General features: G+C 41.9%; 1 protein-coding gene across 4 annotated transcripts; it reads left to right on the forward strand.

The window, feature by feature from the left end:
* The first annotated feature begins 2306 nt into the window (after nt 1–2306).
* On the forward strand, nt 2307–18694 carry RIOX2 (ribosomal oxygenase 2). 4 transcript variants are annotated; one of them, XM_048071633.2, is made up of 11 exons: nt 3735–3880; nt 5108–5242; nt 5369–5804; nt 8256–8375; nt 9438–9566; nt 12051–12154; nt 14585–14687; nt 15325–15490; nt 15752–15840; nt 17126–17239; nt 18359–18694. In XM_048071633.2, the coding sequence occupies exons 3-11, from the start codon at nt 5373–5375 to the stop codon at nt 18518–18520; spliced, it is 1419 nt and encodes a 472-aa protein (XP_047927590.2). In that variant the 5' UTR covers nt 3735–3880; nt 5108–5242; nt 5369–5372; the 3' UTR covers nt 18521–18694. The 4 variants fall into 4 exon arrangements, with proteins under 4 accessions (XP_047927592.2, XP_047927590.2, XP_013042432.3 ...); XM_013186978.3 differs by lacking the exon at nt 3735–3880 and adding an exon at nt 4253–4388; XM_013186986.3 differs by lacking the exon at nt 3735–3880 and adding an exon at nt 4256–4388 and having other exon boundaries at nt 18362–18694.
* Nucleotides 18695–19276: the final 582 nt, after the last annotated feature.

Raw genomic sequence — 19276 nt, forward strand, 5'->3', positions numbered from 1 at the left:
AGTATTTATCCAAAAGTAAATCTTCAGCCTCTGACAGAAAAAGTACCCAAGTGCTTCTTGACCCAAAACAATTCCCTCTTCTAAATATCTTAGAGGATCTGCAGCAGCAAGGGCTCTACAGTCTAGCCTGCCCAAGTCCCGTGTAGACTGGCCAGCAAACTGACCCACACATGGAAGCGTATAGGCAAAGAGATTCATGCCTGCATTTACTTTCCCAGCACATCCTATACAGGTACCTGAAAGCAGTTTAGTTTTCTTTGATGGAGAAAACTGTATTTATTTTGCAAGTGTGAATGTAACCATTGGCAAAGTATTCTCATCATGGAAAGTGATGAGAAATTCACTATATAGCGAGTTTTATTATGATAATGACGAGGATTGCATCTTATGATGATGAAACTTACTGCAAACTTTTTTCAGCAAAGCTTATGACTTTTATCTTCTCAATGCAGTGATAGGGATGATACCAGGATCAATTATGCTTCACAGATCCTTTCTTGTAAAATAATAAAAAACAGTATTTAAATACATTATTTTTAGAGGGCTTTCTGAGCATTAGCTGACTAAAATTCAGATGACCCTCTTTTGAAGTTTGTGTCACCTTCCGGAAGGGTATGGTAGTAAATACTTTTAGTCATTTTGTCTAGACAAACCAGCATGAGAGTCTTTACAAAAGTATTCACAAGTATTTCCCACTCCTGTTATTTGTGGCCGTTTTTGCAGCTAGTCAAATGTGGGAGTTTTAATTCCCACAGCATTTACTAAAACTTATGTAAATACATATTTGTTTGAGTGTTCACCCTAGTGGTATTCAAGCAGTTATGCTGATAATACTTTGTGGATTTTTGGAAAACAGAAATAACAGCTTGTAATTGCTCCTTTGACCAGCTGAAGCGCAGGATGTGGCCTCCCTATTTTTAGCATCTGCTGGTACACCCATCTGGATTAAGAAAACATCCTGGAAGTGTTAATGTAGGTGATTAAGCTGCAAAATTTAAGTCTGGAAAACTACTTCACACTTCAAAGCTTTATAATTTTTGTGGAAGAAGTAAGCAGAATTTCATGCCAGTGACCTGTTTTTCAGAAGGCTAGAAAAAGTTACACCTTTGAATATCCTAACTATTAGTGTTTACACTAAAATGATCTCAATTTAATACATTTTGCAAGTGTCCTGGATGCTGAGTGACGTCACGATGAACTAATAAGAGGACAGAATTAGAAAGCAGAGAATATCTTCTTTTTCTTCTAAAGTGACAGTCCAATGAAAGAAAATGCTTGAGAGAGAAATTTAAATTTTCCTATGTAATTCATATACATATGTACATAGCTTTAGTTTCAGCCCTGGCAAAATTTATCTCCTTGTAACAAATCCACATGCTGATCGGTCTGTATTTTTCATGACTGAATGGCAACAATGTCCTGGTCATCTGGAGACCAAAGTGGTCCAGGAGGTAAAGACGCAAGGACAGAATACGATGAAAAGTGTTTGTCTTTTATTCCCTTCCATCCCCTTTTTCCATGTATTATGTTTTGCCATTCTCTCTATTCAGCACATAGGAGTTTGGATGTATTAGTGAATGTGGAACCCCATGGAAACACATAACATTTATTCCAAGGGACCCAATTAGCGCCATGGAAGCAGGAGTTATTTCTACCACAAGAAGAAACAGGACTGCAGAAGAATTTTCTAAAAAGGCAGGAATCTGAGCTGCTATTTTAGATGTGATAGGTAAATGTGATATTTGGATGCTCTATTATTTCTGTTATCTTAAGGCAACATCTCCCTCCGGAGTGCTGCTAGGACACGGTCTCCTCTGTTATCTATCTTTGAGAAGTCCTTCTAGGAACTATCATGTGCCCAATACAACTTTCCACGTATATTAGCCACATACTTAGAGGCTGCTCAGGTTTCCAAATTTCACCTTTTGCTGGTAGTTCTATTTTTTGTTCTTCAGGTGATCAGTACACAAGAACACAAGTTTAGCAAAACCTACCTAACAATTTCTCTGACATCTTGCAGCCAACGTAAAATTAACCCATTAATAGACATATTTAATAAAGGCAACTAAAAATATTTCGAGAAGTTTTCACGCCGTCAGTCAAAGGCCTCAGCAGAGGGACACAAGAAGGAGACTCAGGTCCAGGAAAAAACAACGCAGCGAAAGCCCAGACCATTAATTAGTTATTATACACAGTAAAACTTCGCGCAAAGAACCACAAGGTTTTGCGATGTATTTGCTATTTTAACCCATCACGCTCGGCAACACGGGCTGTCCCCGAGGCTTCCCATTCGATCCCTTACCGCCCCCCAGCCGCCATTTTGTGGCGGCCGCCGAGCACCTCCTCCGGCCCCGCCCCGCGCAGCGGCCCCGTGCTCGGGAGGGTGAGCCCGGGGGTCCGGGGGGGGAGCGGAGCCGGCGGGGGGCGGCTGATGGCGGCGGGGGGGGACCGTCCAGCAGCCGCCCCGCCGGGGAGCAGGGGGACATCGGGGCAGCCCGGCGTCTTTGCCTGTCCCGGCTGCGGGGTGGGAGGCAGCGTGGGGTGCTGGGTGCCGGGGCAGGAGCAGGAGGCAGCGTGGGTGACCCCCTCGGGGGGTAGAGGGGTGCCAGGAGTCGCCCCGGTGCTCCGGGGATCGTCAGACCGCGGCCCCCGGGGGCTGCTGCCCGCTGGGCGTGCTGCAGGCGGTGCCCCTCGCGGCTGGTAGCTGCCCCCCTTGGCGTGGCCGCACGTGTGAGCGCTGGCTGGGGTCCGCGGCTGGCCCTGCAGCACGGTTTTCCGTGTTTTTTTTTTTTTCCTTTCTGGAAAAAGTTTAATGGTACCCACATGTGGTAGCGCGGCGGTGGGAAACAGCAGGGCTGTGTGGCCTAAGAATAGCTGTGACCAAGTGTTTCTGCCAGAGCCCCCCCCCACACACCCCGTGCTGCGTAAGGGCTGCTTTACAGGCCTGCGCTCAGAAGCAGGGCTCAACTCTCAGTAAGTTTAAGCATAAACAGGTGTGTGACAGGGAAAATACTGATGTGGAATAACTCCTGTCTGAAGCAAGAAGTGGTGCGCTCTGTTGTGTTTTTCTTGCTTGTTCTAATAAGCCAATAAAACACGGCAGCACAGCATGCTGTGTAAATGGAGCCCAGTTCTGTGAGCAGTACTTACCGGGATTTAACTGTTGAAGGCTGTGCGTGAGCATGAGGCTGATAGGATGGATTTAGGTCTGGGATACAAAACGGGCAGTTTGGTCTTGGTTGGATTTGAGTTGCCGGCTTTGGGGGTGTCAGTGCAAAATCTCAATGCCTGCAGCATTGTCAGAGGTTGCTAGCAGTCGTGGGCTAACCTTCAGTCCTTTTGAGCATTCCCACTTCTTGCTGAGGGCTGTGGCTTGCTGCAGCGAGGAGTGTCCGGTGGTGATGAGCATTCCCTCTTGCTGTACTTCGGTGACTGTCAGTTACTGCTGAGGCACAGGAGCTGCTGATGAAACACTTTGCTAGGGAGTTGGTGTGGCAGTGAGGACGCATGCAGCTGTGTAGGAGAACTTCGCACTGTGCGTACACACCAGAACTAGAGTTTGTTTTGTGATAAGGATTCTGCGTAAATAAAAGCATAAGAGCGTTTACTTTGGGGAGTAAAGCTGTCATTTTCACTGCCAAATGAAAGCTGCAGCATGTTTTAACTCCTTGCGTGTTGGTTTCACAATCCTGCTCAGACAAGCCCAGGGTTAGCTGGGCTCAGCCAGCCCAGACAGAGCAAGCAAGCTGCAGTCCTGGAGGGCTTGGTGCTGGCTCTCTGTCAGGATGCTTAACTCAGCTTCTCAGGCTGGCTTTCACCTCTGCGTGGGGCTTTGAGCCACTCGGGATGAACTGCTGGTGCTGATCTAAAGTTAACGCAAGTATGTCTGTACGTACTATGGTGTTAGACTTACCGTTACTTGATTGTTGCCTTAACTTTCCTGAAAACTTGGCAGATGAGCCCTTTGTGAATTATCTTTTTTATTTTTTACATAATGATATATGAACATATTATCTACCTGGAAAAAACAAACAAACAAAAAAACCCACAAATTAAGTGACTTCCAACTTTAAAATTAAATGTGTGCAATTTGGGGAAAAAAAAAAAACTTTTCATTCTACATAAACCACAAAGTTTGACAGCTTTACAAAGATGGAAGCAGAACCTTATAATTTTAGTTTTTGCTGTAATTGCACAGCGTCAGCAGAAGGCCCTAAAAATATTCCCTCCCTTCTGTAGACTTAGTTTAGCCAGAGCTGGCCATCCAAAGCACAGTGTAGAGACCATGACAGATGTGGGCCAGTGTCGCCGTGCGCTGAGGATGACTAACACCGGGCCCTGCAGCATGATAACTTCACGATGTTCCCAGGGGCTGTGGCCTCCAGCAGGTGATCCACGTACAGGGTGCTTTTCTAGGTCTTTGGAGGCTGCTTGAGGGTTTCCTGGGTCTTTGGAGGCTGGTGTAACTGCTCGCACCAACTGTATCACCCTCCCCACCGAACCTGGTGTTCCTTCATCCCTCACACCAATCCTGTCTCATTGCCCACCCGGTGCTTGTGCTTCCAGTGTGTCATACTTGTGCCAGGGGCACATACCTGTGGCTGTATGAGATATGGCTTATGTTGGGTGTAAGTGGCGTTAATGTAGTGGGTGGTTTTATACAATGACATATTCAATTCTTTATTATATTCAAAACAGGTAGTTGTTTAAATGACTTGAGTAAAGACAATGGATTTGTGATATGTACGGCAGCTGGAAAGCTTGGCTTAACAGGTGGGGTTCTGCACTTGAAATTCCATATGTCCTTCCCCATCTTGCTGCAGCTGGAAGGTGGTTGGAAAGTCTTCGCTGTGCTTCTTTCCAACATTGGTGTGTTTCAAGGAAGTGTAATAGGGTCCAAATTTCTCATTCTGTCCCCTCTCCACCCCCTTTGCAAGTTATCATTAAAGCTCTTACATATAAGGGTTTTGTTTTGTTTTGTTTTTTTATAAAATGTAGCTACTGCTACAGAAGACCAGTCTACCAAGGGTTCTTTTTGTGGGTGGATTTCTGTATTTATAAAGATCTCACGAGTGTGGCCGTTTGGATTCATTGTGTCTGTTTTTAGTATAAACTCAGGTGTGGGATTTGAACTTCTGTGAGCCACAGCTTCCAGTAGAGTCCTTTGGAGTTTGCTGAGGATCTGAGAGTGGATTGGAGACCTACTGCGGACTCTCTTTTTTCCTGCTGCTTGGAACAAATAGTGAGCATCTGAAAGCAGAGCCATTCCTGGGGTGCTCTTGTACTCCAGTGGAGAAGGCAAGAGGAGCTGCTCAGGGCCCTCGAGGTTGTGCTGCTGGTTGACTGTTCTGTCTCTCCTCTTGAACAGGAACATGCCCAAGAAAGGAGGGAGGCAAGCTGAAATGGGAAAAGAAATGCAGGTGCAGTGTAAACGAGCAAAGGTGGAAGCAGCTTGTTCGCCGCCAGTCATGAGTTTTGAGAGCCCAGACAGCCTCTTTGGAAGCCTGATCTCTCCCATCAAACCAGAAGTGTTTTTCAGGGAGTATTGGGAACAAAAGCCACTGCTTGTTCAGAGAAATGATCTCCTGCTGGCTGCTTATTACCAGTCTCTCTTCCAGCTGCCAGATTTGAAGGAACTGTGCAGCCAGGGTCTGTACTATGGGCGTGATATAAATATCTGCAGATGTGTGAATGAAAAAAAGAAAGTTTTAAATAAAGAAGGCAAAGTGAATTACATGCAGCTGAAGAAGGACTTTGACCAGAAAAAGGCAACAATACAGTTTCATCAGCCTCAGAGATTTAAGGTTGGGTCATTTCATGCATTTGAATATAATTAATACATGTTTTATAATGCAGCATATTTTGCTTGACACATACTAGACACAGCTTCGTCTCTGTCCCCAGTAAATCCTAGTGAAGCAGCTCACATCAATGACCTGCTAAAATCTATATGTGAACTGTATTAAAAGTCAGTTTATACTTTTGCACTGCACACATTTCAGTGGTCTGCAGTAAGAACAAATCTGACTTACGCTGTAAAATTAAGTATTCCTTTTTAAAAATTTGCTTTACATACAAGTTCAGAAAGATCTAAGTTCACAAAATTGATGATTATCTATCTGTGCCTGCTTAAATTATTCTTTCTGCCCCATTGTTTTCTTCTGCAAATGGAGTATTTATGCCGTTTTCCTATAATAGAAGACAAGGTGTGAAATCATGTAAAAGATCTGCAGGACATTTTGCAATTCTTGACAATGGATGGGCTTTGAATTGCACCACAGATGTGAACCACTGCAATTTTGGTGATTGTCTTCTCTTTTTTGTTCTTTTTGATGCTTTTGCAATCTTCATGCATTCAGAATGAGGCAGCGGGTATCTGCACAGTTGTGTAAAGGACTTGGGTGTTTATACTTGGATTTGAGTAGTCCTTTTTTTGTCCCATGGTGTCAATGCAATTTAATTATGAAGTGGTCTGTAAGGACTCAAGTATACAGCTGCATCAGTATTGTTGGCTGATACCAGGTCAAGTGCCACTGGCATTTCCAGTGACAGGGGCATCTGCAGTTGAGATGTTGTATGATTTATGTTGAAATGTAGAGCTTGAGCTGAACGTGCATAAATTCTGGCTGAAGTTGCCCTTGGGTGGCTCGGGTAGTTCGGCATCTTTTGCTGTGAGAGTCATCCCTTTGGTGCATTACCTGTCACATGTCAGACATGGGTGAGTAAAGTTTGTTCTTTAATATGCCCACACAATTAATAAACAAACATGCTTTTGAAAGGAAGTTCAGAGAAGAAACTCTCAGAGTTAATGAGAAAAACCTGTTCAGAGAAGAAAATGAAAAACAATCAAAGTGGAGTTTGGGCAGGGAGCACTGCCAGCCTCAGCCATGGCTCACGTGCTGTACGTCAGCTGGTTATTTCATACGTTAAACTCAGGAGGGGGCTGGGGCTTAGCTCCAAAGCTTTGTGCCTTCTGTACTGGGTCTATTCAAAACATTGCACCTGAGCTTCTCGTACTGAATATGTGTCTGGTTCATAGCTTAATGTTAGATCTGAGGTGCATTCTTCAAAAATCTTTGGGGAGCTCTGTTATTAAATATTTGCTTAAATCCCTTGTTGAATTGAGTAATAACCTCAAGTATTTTGCTGCAGTAAGACATGCTTGTTTATATTTTCTTCTTTTTCTTTTCCCCAGTACCTTGTACTTATCTTGACCTTCGCTATAACTGTTTGAAAATTAGATTCAAGTAACGATTTGTAAAGTGTTAGTCTCTTTATTCTTGAAAAGCCCAGAGTTGCAGCACCTTGATTCAGCTTAGCTAAAATTAGCAGATAGATGACTTAAAACTTCTGTGTGCTAGCTATTAGAGTTCCTTTGTTCCTTTTTTTTTTTTTTTTTTTTTAATTTAAACTGCAGCCTGTGAGCCTGTGTTAACATATATGAGTGATAACAGAGGGAGAATGAAGTCTTATCAGTCTTCTTCAGGATTTGTTTTGATGGTACCTCAGTAGCTTGGTGCTTTGAAGGTTTTTTTAAAAGCATCTCTTGGCATGAATCTGTTAAAATTTAATACATATATTTTAGTTGTGGGGGAGCAAAGTAGTTTTAATAGGTTGAAAGATACAAGAGATTCTTGCTTTGAATTATAAATCTGTGGCTTATTCCACAAACAAATCCTGATACATACACTGCAAAATCTCAGAGGCATATAAAAACAAGTCAGAGATACTTCATCTCCTTGATTGTGTACCTGCAGAGTGTTGCTTGGTTTCTGTTGCAATTGGAGGCATTGGAAACAGGTCTCTAACCTTTGTACGCTCTCTCTGATGCTGGCTAATATAATGCAAGTCATGCATGTGTTTATTGTATTCAGATGTTTTGCAGTTCATGGGATGACGGTTGGTTTCTTTTCCTCTATATCTAGCCCCTTTTTGGTTTTGCAACCTAAAGACAGCACAGGGAAGAGAGCAAACACCAGTGCTGTGTAGCATATCTGGTAGCATGTACCACTCCTTGGCTTACTGACTACCTTTATAGCAGATCTTTGCTTCTGCAGTGCTTGCTTTCTGCAGGAACACCTTTCTACCCTGGCAGCAAGTACTCATTGCTTCCACCTTCCCAGCCTCCATCTCCCAGTTATTGATGTTGGTAATTCACTAGAAGAACCTCCCAGGCAACAAGGGAGGCTACGGGCTGGGAGACAGCCTGGCTTGGCTGAACTGTTCAGTAGTAACATCATCCTTTCTCTCTAAAGGAGGAGCTCTGGAAGATTCAGGAGAAGCTGGAGTGTTACTTCGGGTCCCTGGTTGGGTCAAATGTGTACATTACTCCGCAGGGGTCACAGGGCCTTCCCCCTCACTACGACGATGTTGAGGTAGGACAGCACGACCTTGGCCGTGAAGCTCTGCAGGGGGTTTTGCTAGTGGCAGTGGATACCTCTCTCTGTTTTTTTTTTTTTTTTCATCCCCTCACATAATCTAACATTATAGAAAAATGTTTTTCCACTTATGGTAATTGATTGCAAGTGTTTCCGTGTGGTTGTTTTTTTTTTTCCTCTCTGAAATTTCACTGAAAAGGTACTGAGGTATCTAATGGTACTATCCCATAAAGTATGCTTTCCAGGCCTGGTATTTTCTTTAGATGAAAATTTGTTTTGCCAGCTGCAGAAACTTTCTAGCACCTTCTTTTCATTTTCACTTCATTCAGACCCCCAAGAATCTAGAAATTCTTTTTTCCGTTACAAATTACTTGCAATTTTTCACTGGAAGCAGCCTGGTGGTCCTGGTTCCCATTTGCTGGGCCTGCTGATTTTAAGAAGTTACTGGGATAATGGAGTCCTGTGGTCCAAATGCGTTTCAGATTAGCTTCTAAAAGAAGCACTCAAATAACCACTGGATTCAAGCACATCTTGAAGTTGGGCTGTCGCACCATTTATCTTCCCCATTAACTACATTTGGAGTTTCATTTTTCTGCGTGTTCTGGCATGTGTCATCAGCCCCTAGCTCACAGCATCCCCTAGGTGTTTATGACACCGTTTGCCAGTGATTGGTGGTGAGACCCGTATCGCCTAACATTTTGAATATCTGTGTGGAAGATGTTACTTTTAAGTTAGTCGTCCAACGCCTTTTTAAAATCATTGGGAGAAACAGGGATTTCCAGGTGCCTACCTTAGACAGGATAAAGCAGATCTTACTTCACAGCTCTTCTCCTCATCTCTAAGTAGAGCCTAAAAAAATATGTCAGGTGTGAATTTCTACATTGGAATTTCTACATATATACACCTAATAATTCAGCTCGTGTCCCTTCTGTTTGCTTTTTCTCTCTGATTTCTGGCATGCTTCCACAGACTTTCCAAGTAAAATGATGGCTTGACATTTCGGATTAGTTGAATGTGTGAGGGGAGGCAGGGCTTCACTGTGCATTTGGTCTTTTGCAGGTGTTCATCCTTCAGCTAGAAGGTGAGAAACACTGGCGACTCTATAAACCAACGGTGCATTTAGCTCGGGAGTATAACGTTGAATCAGAAGATAGGATTGGGAATCCCACACATGAATTTGTATTAAAGGTACTGTAATTGAATTGCTTTAACTGGTCTGAGCTGTAATTGCCTGAAAAGTAGTTATATTTAAAACGGTCCTTTTCTTAAAAACAGTACTCTCAATTCTTGTGGCTGTGAAATTGAGGGCAGGGTTGGTGCACGAAACACTCTGAGCGTAAGAAATTTAGGTTGCAGTTGTCTAACTATCCTATCCTTTCACAAAGGTATCATTTGCTTTAGTATTTAAATAATGGGCCAAGAAACCAGTTCTTTCTGGAAATTGTTTAGTGTTTTATAAGTTGGGCACCCAGAATCCTGGTTCATGTTTGTGCAGTTCCATGTAGAAAAAGCACTGGTTTTAAGCATGGTTATGAAATGGTTTATGCTGTTACATGCTGTCTGTAATCACTCAAGTCTGACCCATCTGTGCACTAAGACTTAAAGTTTACCAAAGTTTTTCACTGTTTTGGTGAATTGGATTTAAATATTATACCTGACCGATAAACAGAAGCGTGAACTAAAAAACATATTAAATTGATGTATTGTTTTTTCTTTTTCCAAACCTGAAAATCAAGTGTTTGGCTGTTTTTTGTTATTTAAAATAGAATATTTCACTAAGATTAATTAATGCAACCCTTTCGACAGCAGCATATCTTGTCCTGTTCTGTTTTACATATTTGTACTTCAGAAGTGTGTTACTTACCCAACAGGTAGGGCTGCTCTGTTTTGGAAGCCTCGTTAGTTTCTCTACCTTGTGTCCTGTCTCTGCAAGGTCCCTGCTCTTTCCTGTTTTCAGACTTGCCTTTGGAAGTAGGTAGTTTAGGAAGAGTGGTTTAGCTTGGATATGATACTGATCTTCCTGACTGTGCAGTTTGTCAGATGGTAATTTTCAGTTGTCAGGATGTATTGGTTGATGCGAAGTCTAGTAGATTACAGTTCAATGTTTTCTTTCTGGAACATGTTGGGTTGGACTTCAATGCCTTTGATTTTTATGGAATAATGCCATATTCCACAAGGCATTGTACAGGTGTTACTGCAGTGAAGATACTGGCCTCTGGCCCTGAAAAGGGCTTGAAAATGTTCCAAGTTTTTAATTTACTTTTATGTTTGGTGTTCCGTTCCTGCGTCCCTTTTCTTTTTGTTGTCTGTATGAAGGTCTCTGACAGGAATGTATAGACTGGTATTTCCTCCCTAAACATCTAAAATATTTCCCATCTCCTATTTTTTGCATTTCTGCCTGCTGTTCATGGGCAGCTTAGAACAAATTGACTGGTCAGAGGCTGTATTGGAGTTCTTCTCCCCTTCTCTGAGAAACTGGTAGCTGAATGAGCGTGAAGGCATGCTAGTTGGTGTAGGAGGTCCCAAACGGCAGTTTGTCTTGGTGACTCCTCATCAGGCCGTGGACACAGCTGGATTGTTACTGGTGTCAAGCACAGAGCTTACGTGGCCAGTGGCTATCTATCCTTCAAGAATGATTTCCCATTTACTTTGCTGATATCCCCACCTTCATCCAGTTCAGAAGAAGAAGTGATCAGAATCTCGTGTCTCTTGGGAACTGCTCTGTCCTTTTCTGGGAGTTGCGACCCAGAGTCTGTGAAGAATCTGGTCATTTTAATTGATGATTGTTGTGCTTGCTGGTTCACGTGATTTACACTGGTGAGACTACCAAGCAGATAAGAAGAACAGGAGTTGCACTGCAGTGAAAGCTGCTTTGAACAGTGATGATCCTGGATTCTTCTGGTGTGAGCAAATTTAAGAAACAGTAAAATTACAACGGAATCAGATTTCACCATTGTTGGTGTATGAATTCTTTCTTTGACTCTGCTATACAGCTATATAGATGTTTATAGGGGAAGCTATAATTAACTGATGTTTTTCCTTCTTGGAGGCAATTTGGTGTGCTGCGTACTTCTCTCTTACCTTGACTTCCTAATCTAAATTTTTATCTGTGTGGAAATTTTATTTAGATAGGTAAGAAAAAAGTTAGGGAGGGGAAAGGTTGTACCTTTTTTTTTTTTTTAAGTGCTATAACTGAAAATTTCAGACAATAGTATTGCAACAGACTGCAATCTTTATAGAATATTTGGCTTTTCTTGTGGATACTGACCTTTTCCTTTGACATGATCTGACTGGATTCACATCGCACTTCTTCTCTGCTAGCCCAGTGTATTGTCAGCAGGTTCATCTCAGCTGCGGCTTTGACACCTTTATGCAGCTGAGCTGGAATGTGCATGTTCTGTACTGTTAAAAGCTTGCTTTGTTCTTTCAGACAGGTGCATAATAAATATTAGTAGTAAGTTGGGGAGTTCAAGGTATCAGACTTCCTGGCATAAGGTGCTTTATATTATTAAAATATACTATGGAGGATCTCCCTATTTTGTGATTAAAAAACCAGAAACAAACCACATTGTCAGTCAGTCTGCTCAGAGAGTATTTCCTCTATTTTGGCAACAGCACAGTAAGGTTTGACCAGGTGCCCTAAACATACCGATTCTTTTCATTTTCTTGCAGCCTGGTGACTTGCTGTACTTCCCAAGAGGGACTATTCACCAAGCTGACACTCCTCCTGGGATATCTTATTCTACACACGTGACCATCAGCACCTACCAAAACAAGTAATTATTCTTTCTTTATTTATTTTTCTAAAAAGTGGCTTTTCTGATAATGGCTTTCATCTGCCAGGTGATGTGTGTGAATACAACAGACCTGAAACTGTTGTTTCAAAGTGAGGTCTTGTTGTTAAAATAAAACCTTGTAACGAATGTTGCTTAGCTCTTTTCTGCCTTCATTCTATTTAGCCCTTCTATATTTTGTTTCCCTTTGACTAATACAGGGATAGCGCATGTTACTTTCCTCCTAGAAATATGGTGGAATGGAACATATGTGGGTACCCCACTACTATATATGTTCCCTGCAGTTAGTAACAAAATTTAAGCCAGTATTCAGGTAGCTGAATTGAAGTTTTGGAGGCTGGGGGAGGGAGAGGAGGGAAACACTTGTGTGAAGTGGCCTGTTTACGAGGTATTTGCGCAGCAAACTCAGTGCATTTAATGGGTTATTTTATTATTTACCAGCAGTAGACTTTAATGTGGAAGATAATGTTACAAAAGTAAACTCACTGTTGTGTTTAAAAATCTGTCATCAGTGGCTGAAATTATTGGGCATTTCATAAACCAGAGAAAGAGTCATGGGTTACTCCTTTCATCTTGTTCTCTCCTACATTTTGTAGTCACCCACGCCTGTTCTGATAGACTTGCAGCAAATTCTTTCTTCGCATATATTTTCTACTTATCTGTGTTTTTCATCTCCCCAGCACATGCGTGCAAGTCAGGTTTCCTTTGACACACATCTAATGCTTGTGCCCACTGAAACCTTTCATCACACAGGGAAATACTGCTGTGACCTAATCAGCCTCTCTCAGATGCTGGCCTTGGAGTTATTGGCCAGAGTTAGGAATTGGGAAGGATTTCTCTTAGCCACAAAATAGGGCAGAACAAGTTTGGGCATGCTCTAGATGATCATAAGATGTTATTTTTAACCACCATGCTGTAACCCCAGGATGTCTATACTGCCAGTAACTCTTAATGTGGCCATGGTGGAGGGAAAATTAAGGTGAAGATGCTCAGAGGAATGAGTCTTCTTAAAAAAAAAAAAAAAAAAAGGGTTCTTCTGATTTTAATTTACAATATTCTATTGAGAAGGCAAAAAAAAGTTATATTCTGTAAGCACTGATGGCCATTGCAAAGAGTGTTCGAGCTCATTTATAATGTAGGTGACAGTGTAAGTGCTGAGCTGCTTTGGCTAAGTGTGATGGCACACCCAAGCTGATCAGCAGCGAGTGGCCTCCAGAAACACGTCCTCTTCTTCCATTTCCCTGCCCTTTTTGTGCCACCACTTCCCTGCGCTGACTTGGTGCTTTCCCTGATGCAGTGAACTGAATAGACAGAGGATTGACTCCAGAAGAAGTGTATTTTGGTGTGTTGATGGTAGTTGGGCTGGACGGATTTGCTGTTTTACGTTTCAGTGGGCAGGAGTGCTCCTGAATGTGCAGAACAGATCTTGTCCAGCTTGATCCATACAGAGTTCTTACGTGTCAAGCAGTGTTGGACAGACAAGTTCCTTGTAATCGGGTTGACGGTGACCTGACGGGCTTGTGTGGAGTAAATGCAGTTTCTCTGTGAAAGCACAAGCCAAATACCAGCCCGCTGAGAAGTGGTGTCCTCAGGAAGCATATTCCCTGAGCACCTGTGTAAGGATGAGGAGAGGAAAAACGAAAAGCTTGAGGAGTGTCGTTCTTCTATCTATAAAAAGTGGAATTACCATCCCGGCTGTAGGTAATGAAGTGTAAAAGCCTGTCTCTGCATCGCTTTCAACAGGCATATGTAAAGTAAGCAGCAGTCCTATTATAGGCTTGCTATGGTACCTTGATTTGGCTTGGAGAAGGAAGTATGGTCTGGAAACATTTCCCTGGAAAATTGGAAGAGCTCCTTGAAAATAGCTGTTCCTTATTGTGGAGGATGATCAGTCTCCTTGTGACTGCTGTGGAAGCAGTGTGTGTGCAGAAAGAGCCGTGAGGGGGGAGCTGCTGATGGAAGTGGTGTGTTCAGGGATCTTAGGCACTGAGACAAAAGGGACTCCACTGTGCGCTGGGGGAAGGTTTGTGCGGGCCAGATCCCAGCCTGAGGCAGGAAGAGAAGTGTGGAGGAGTTCATTATAAGCAGGGCATTTTGCCAAAGTAATGAGTAGCTGAAGATAGTTGTTGACAGATGGAGATTTGGGGGAAGAGGAGGGAAGCAGTAAGAAGTATAAGATGGCTAATTCTCTTTATCAGCCAGAATCCTTCCCTCCCAGTGTGTAGCCATTCCTGAGTGGAGAAGATCTATTTAAAAATAAATAAATAAATAATAACCCCCCCCTTAAACGAGACTATAATAAGTCATACTTTCTCAGGTAGTAATGGCACCAGACATAGGTAGGGGAAAGCATGCCTCTTTTATTTCAGTGCAGCTATTTTAGTAATTCTCTTTTTCCTTCCTGTCCTACAGCTCTTGGGGAGACTTCTTACTGGATGCAATTCCTGGCCTTGTGTTTGATACTGCAAAAGATGACGTGGCTCTGCGGACAGGCATACCAAGGCAACTGCTCATGGTAAATAGGTGGGACTCGGGGAAAAATAGTTCATCCAGCTGAAACTTTCGTACTGAAGCAAGTGTGTATCTTGCTGATCTGCTCTGAAAGCTCAGTGCAATGGCACTGTCTTGTCCTGCAGCAAGACCACTTCTTCTGAAGACTTCAGGATGACTGTTCTGAGGTTTGGTGCAGCTGAAGCAATGCGTATTCTTTAATATCGCAGTGTCCTTGTATGGCTCGCTTCCTTCTCAAAGCAATGTTATTTGCTTTGGAGCTGTCAGACAGGTGTAGTTTCCATCAGGTCAAACTTCTGACTCTTTAAAAGTTAGTGGAGCTGTAAATTGTTCTGTGTCCTTTTTATGGTTGTCTAGCTGTGAAAGAGAGAACAAGTCTCTCTTTCAAGTACGCTTGCAAGCCCTTTAGCATTGCAGTTAGCCCCACAGTGAGGAAAACTGAGCATCAGCTTTGCTGTGTGAACAGCTCAGCTCACATGGAACGTGTAAAATAAACAACACTTGTTGTTTTGGGAATAAATGTTGTTACCCTTTGGAAAGATAAAAGGGGACTGTCCAGATCATCACTGCACCTCCTTCTCTTTAGGATAGTCTCTGTTTAGCTTAAATTCATGTGAGAGCAACTCTGTGTGAATATTCAGCAGGTGGATATAGCAGACTCAACAAAAAAACTGAGCAGCATTTTGAGAATGCTTGCAGACCGCCTGGAAAACACCAAAGAACTGAGATCATCTGACATGAAGAAGGATTTCATTATGAACCGTTTGCCACCTTACTTGGGACGCGATTCTGATCCTTTAACTCCAGGTAGGTTTTGAGGTTTACCACCTCTTTATTCCCTTTGCTGATGTTATGGTAGAGCTGTTGCTAACTCTTCCTTTTATGATTTTTTTTGTGTATTATGGCAGGCAAAGATTGGAGTCTAGTGTGAGCTTCGTGTTTGAGAAAGATGTCGAAACATAGCTTAACAGGAAATGTAGCCACAAGAAGAAGGCTAGGAGAGTAGGGCTAATTTGCACCACTTATATGGTTTCCTTCCTTTCTAATGAAGAATTTTTTTTTTCTTAGGTGGGAAGTTGCCGAAATTAGATAGCCAAATTAGACTGCAGTTTAGGGATCATGCAATAGTTACGGTGGAGCCCGATCAAGAGAATTCTGTAAGTATAAGGAAGGTACCCCTCTGCACTTCGGGTGTGTGGGAGTGTTGCAGAGTGTGAAACAGGGTCTTGGACTGTTGTACTGGTCTGTCTGAAAAGGTCCTGCAATTATTGCTTAGCTGGATAATACATCCTATTAGGATTTGGTAGGAGATCTTGGAGTTGCTGTCAAGCAGTAATATGGCTTGTTCTTGCCTTCTGGAAGAGATCTACAGAACTAAATTTATCCTGTGATTTTGCATGGCAGGTGCATGGTTTTCATCTGAGATTAGATGGGATGGATCATTACCACCACTAAATGAACTGTACAGCTCTTGATAATGGATTTAATTATTTATTTTATTCTTTGTGTTCAAGAGCACAAATAGGTTTCCTTAGAAAGGGGAATTCTATTGCAGCTGCTACAGGCTGTCTATGCGCTTAGTCTTCACCTCTGAGTGATCTTTATCCCTAAGCTGCTGCCAACGAAAACAAAATCGTTCCATAAAATAGATGCTGGCATCTTGGATTATGTTGTGTCCAGTCTGCTTCTTAGCTATGAAGGTTTGTGGTATGAATTTGAAAAAGTTATTGGAGAAAACTGACTGCTCTAGAATTTTAGACTTCAGACTTCTACAGAATTATTTTGTTGTCTTGTTTGTTTTCAATTAAAAAAAACCAAAACCTAGGACATCTTGTACTTTTTTTTTTTTTCCACAAGTAAATTGTTTCCCTGTGAAGAAAAAAACATAGCATAACTTCTGATTTTCCTCCCCTATTTTGTTTGTGTCTGTATTACTGTGAGAATATGTGGGTTTTGGAAGCTCTGTTTTGCAATTGTTGCTGCAACTCCATTTGATGTCATACAGATAAATCTGAATGAGATCACACAGAGAAGACTTGTGTCCTCAAATTCTCAGTGAGATCTGCCCACAGAGCACTGAACTAGCTTGCACAGCTTAACCAAGGAATGATAGACATGATTTTCAAGAGACAGACCAGTATGATGGAAACTTAACGATATGAATTCCTTCATTAAGACCTTCTAGGAGGTGCACCTTAAATGGCATGTGAGTCCAGCAGAGGCATTATTAAGGCAGAAAAGGCTTCAAAATCTTCCATAAATGTTTTGTAGACTACCTTATTTCTGTCATAGCTAGCTGTTGGATCATTATGTTAGGAAGGTGATTTCCTTTTCTTGATACTACAGTGGATGCCAGAATTAGGCAGATAATATTGTCACTTGAGTGTGATGAATTTGAGGATGCGGGCCATATGTAACTATTTTCTTCCTGCTGTCTCTTAGGATGAAGTTCGCAAAGAGATGGTGTATGTGTATCATTCTTTAAAGAACAGGAGAGAAACTCACATGATGGGGACAGAAGACGATGATACTACCAGTGAGGAAGGTGTATCACAGGTTTGTTCCCCACTTCATTTTTATGAACACATACACACACAAAAAAGCTATGTTGTCTTGTTGGGTTTTGCTGCAGATTTCTTATGCATGCCTTGAGTTATGTCCTAGGTAATGTAGCTATATGCTGGCACATGTTCTGTAGTGGCAGGGGGTCACTGTACCTTCTGCAGGACAGTGTGTTTATGCCAGTTTGAAATGATGTTAGCCTCTGATGTTAGCCCTGTTACGTAGAGCAAGGTAAGTGTGCCTATTTTAGGGTGGTGTGGGAGGGTGGGTCAGCATCAGGAGTAATGAGTTAAATCTCTTCCTGAAGTGTAAAGAGGGAACTTCTGTTATTAATAAGGCTGCAGGTGGTTCTCCTTCATGCTTACTCAGGGTATATACAATATTCCTGAAGAGGCTGCAAGCTTTGCATCTTTTTGTTCCAATTTATGACAGTGAGATGCTATTACGTCAGGCTTGTGACCTGACCCTTGGATACAGGTGTCCACAAATATACCTTAGAGGCAAAACTCTTGTCTAAGCAGTTATATATAGCAAGGCTTTTTGCCTGTCAGTTGCTTACTTTTTAAGGTAGATTTTGCTGAACCTCTAGAGAAAACTGGTAACTGAGGTCTCATACTGGCAGCTGGACAATATATGTAAGTCTTAAGACTATAGCTTTTTGCCCTTAAGGTCTCCAGCCATGGCAAGACAGGTCTTCTAGGTCTTCTGTCAAACTATTCCTAAAGATTGTGTGTAACAGAAAGAAACAAACTTACATCCTCTTCTAAAAATAATGGGTAGGGTTAGGCAAGAGTGTAAATTTAAAAAGGCATTTGCTTCCTCAGTTCAGAAGCCATAAGAGGAAGACATGTACCTTAGGTCTCTCTACATCAGTAAGAGGTGCTAGAGCATGTAAGCACAGCTTTCATATAAGAAGAGATTTCAGCTGTATTTCTATTAAGAAAATCAGCAGGATGATACTGATTTTATGCAGGATGCACTCAGAAATCCCAGTGTGAAGTGGGAAAGGAGCACCTGCTGATCAGTACCTATGTCTTAAACATTGTGTAATAATAGACATGTTGTACTTGTGAACACTGAAGTGGTTTTTCGTTTCCTTTTTTTTTCTCCCAGCAGACTCATGGACTGCGTTTTCCTTTGTCATACTTGGATGCACTGAAGCAGATTTGGAGTGGCAGTACTGTTTATGTTAAAGAGCTTAAACTTACTTCTGACGCAGAGAAAGAAAACCTTGCCTTGTCACTATGGACTGAATGTCTAATTGAAGTTTTTTAATGCTTTTGTAAACTAGCTCCTCATGGAAGCAGTATTTCTGGCCATTAAGAAGTTCTTGAAAGAAAGACTCATTTTTTTTCTTTCTTTCCATCCAGCCCTTGGATTGTATTGCTGTCTAACAACACACTGCAATATGTGTGTGCATACGCAAATACATACATGCTTTGCTACTTTCTTATGCTGAATGTTCTTTTAGTTTCCTTAGTGCTTTGGGAAAGTGGTCATCGGGACAACAGGTAAGCTGCTCAGAAACACTAATAGTGGAACAGTTCATGTTACTTTTAATTGCCAGACTGTTAATACCCTTAGAAAAATTCTGTATCTCCACCAAAATTATTGATGTCTTACACTTCTTAGATAATGAAGCCCGATTTTAAGTACCTTAGTTCCTGGGGGATATTCTATGAAAAATCCCTTCATCACAGCTGTAAACAGCTCAATTTACTTTCCCCATGCTGTTGATTTTTTTTAAGATGCTGTCACCTGTCGAATAAACAAATGTTTAGTATTTAACCTCTGTCCCTTCCTAATCTGAAAGTAACCCAAACCTGTACCTGGCATCTGTATCTCCAACACTCACCTGAGTGGGTTCCGGTGGCAGTATTGCAATTATTTTAATACTTTAAAATCTACATTTAATATGCAAACCGATATAATGGCAGTCACTTATTGAATGTACTTATTTCTGTTTTTTTGGCCAATTGAAAGAAAATACTTTACAGGAATACGCTTGACATCTATTAAAAACTATTATTG

The sequence above is a fragment of the Anser cygnoides genome, chromosome 1 (assembly GCF_040182565.1).
Source record: "Anser cygnoides isolate HZ-2024a breed goose chromosome 1, Taihu_goose_T2T_genome, whole genome shotgun sequence".
Lineage (NCBI taxonomy): Eukaryota > Metazoa > Chordata > Aves > Anseriformes > Anatidae > Anser > Anser cygnoides.

Coding starts and splice junctions, on each gene's coding strand:
- RIOX2 (XM_048071635.2), top strand. CDS start 5,373: ATGCCCAAGAAAGGAGGGAGGCAAGCTGAAATGGGAAAAGAAATGCAG. Junction 9,567..12,050: donor CACATGAATTTGTATTAAAG/GTACTGTAATTG, acceptor ATTTTCTTGCAG/CCTGGTGACTTGCTGTACTT. Junction 15,491..15,751: donor TTCTGATCCTTTAACTCCAG/GTAGGTTTTGAG, acceptor TTTTTTTCTTAG/GTGGGAAGTTGCCGAAATTA.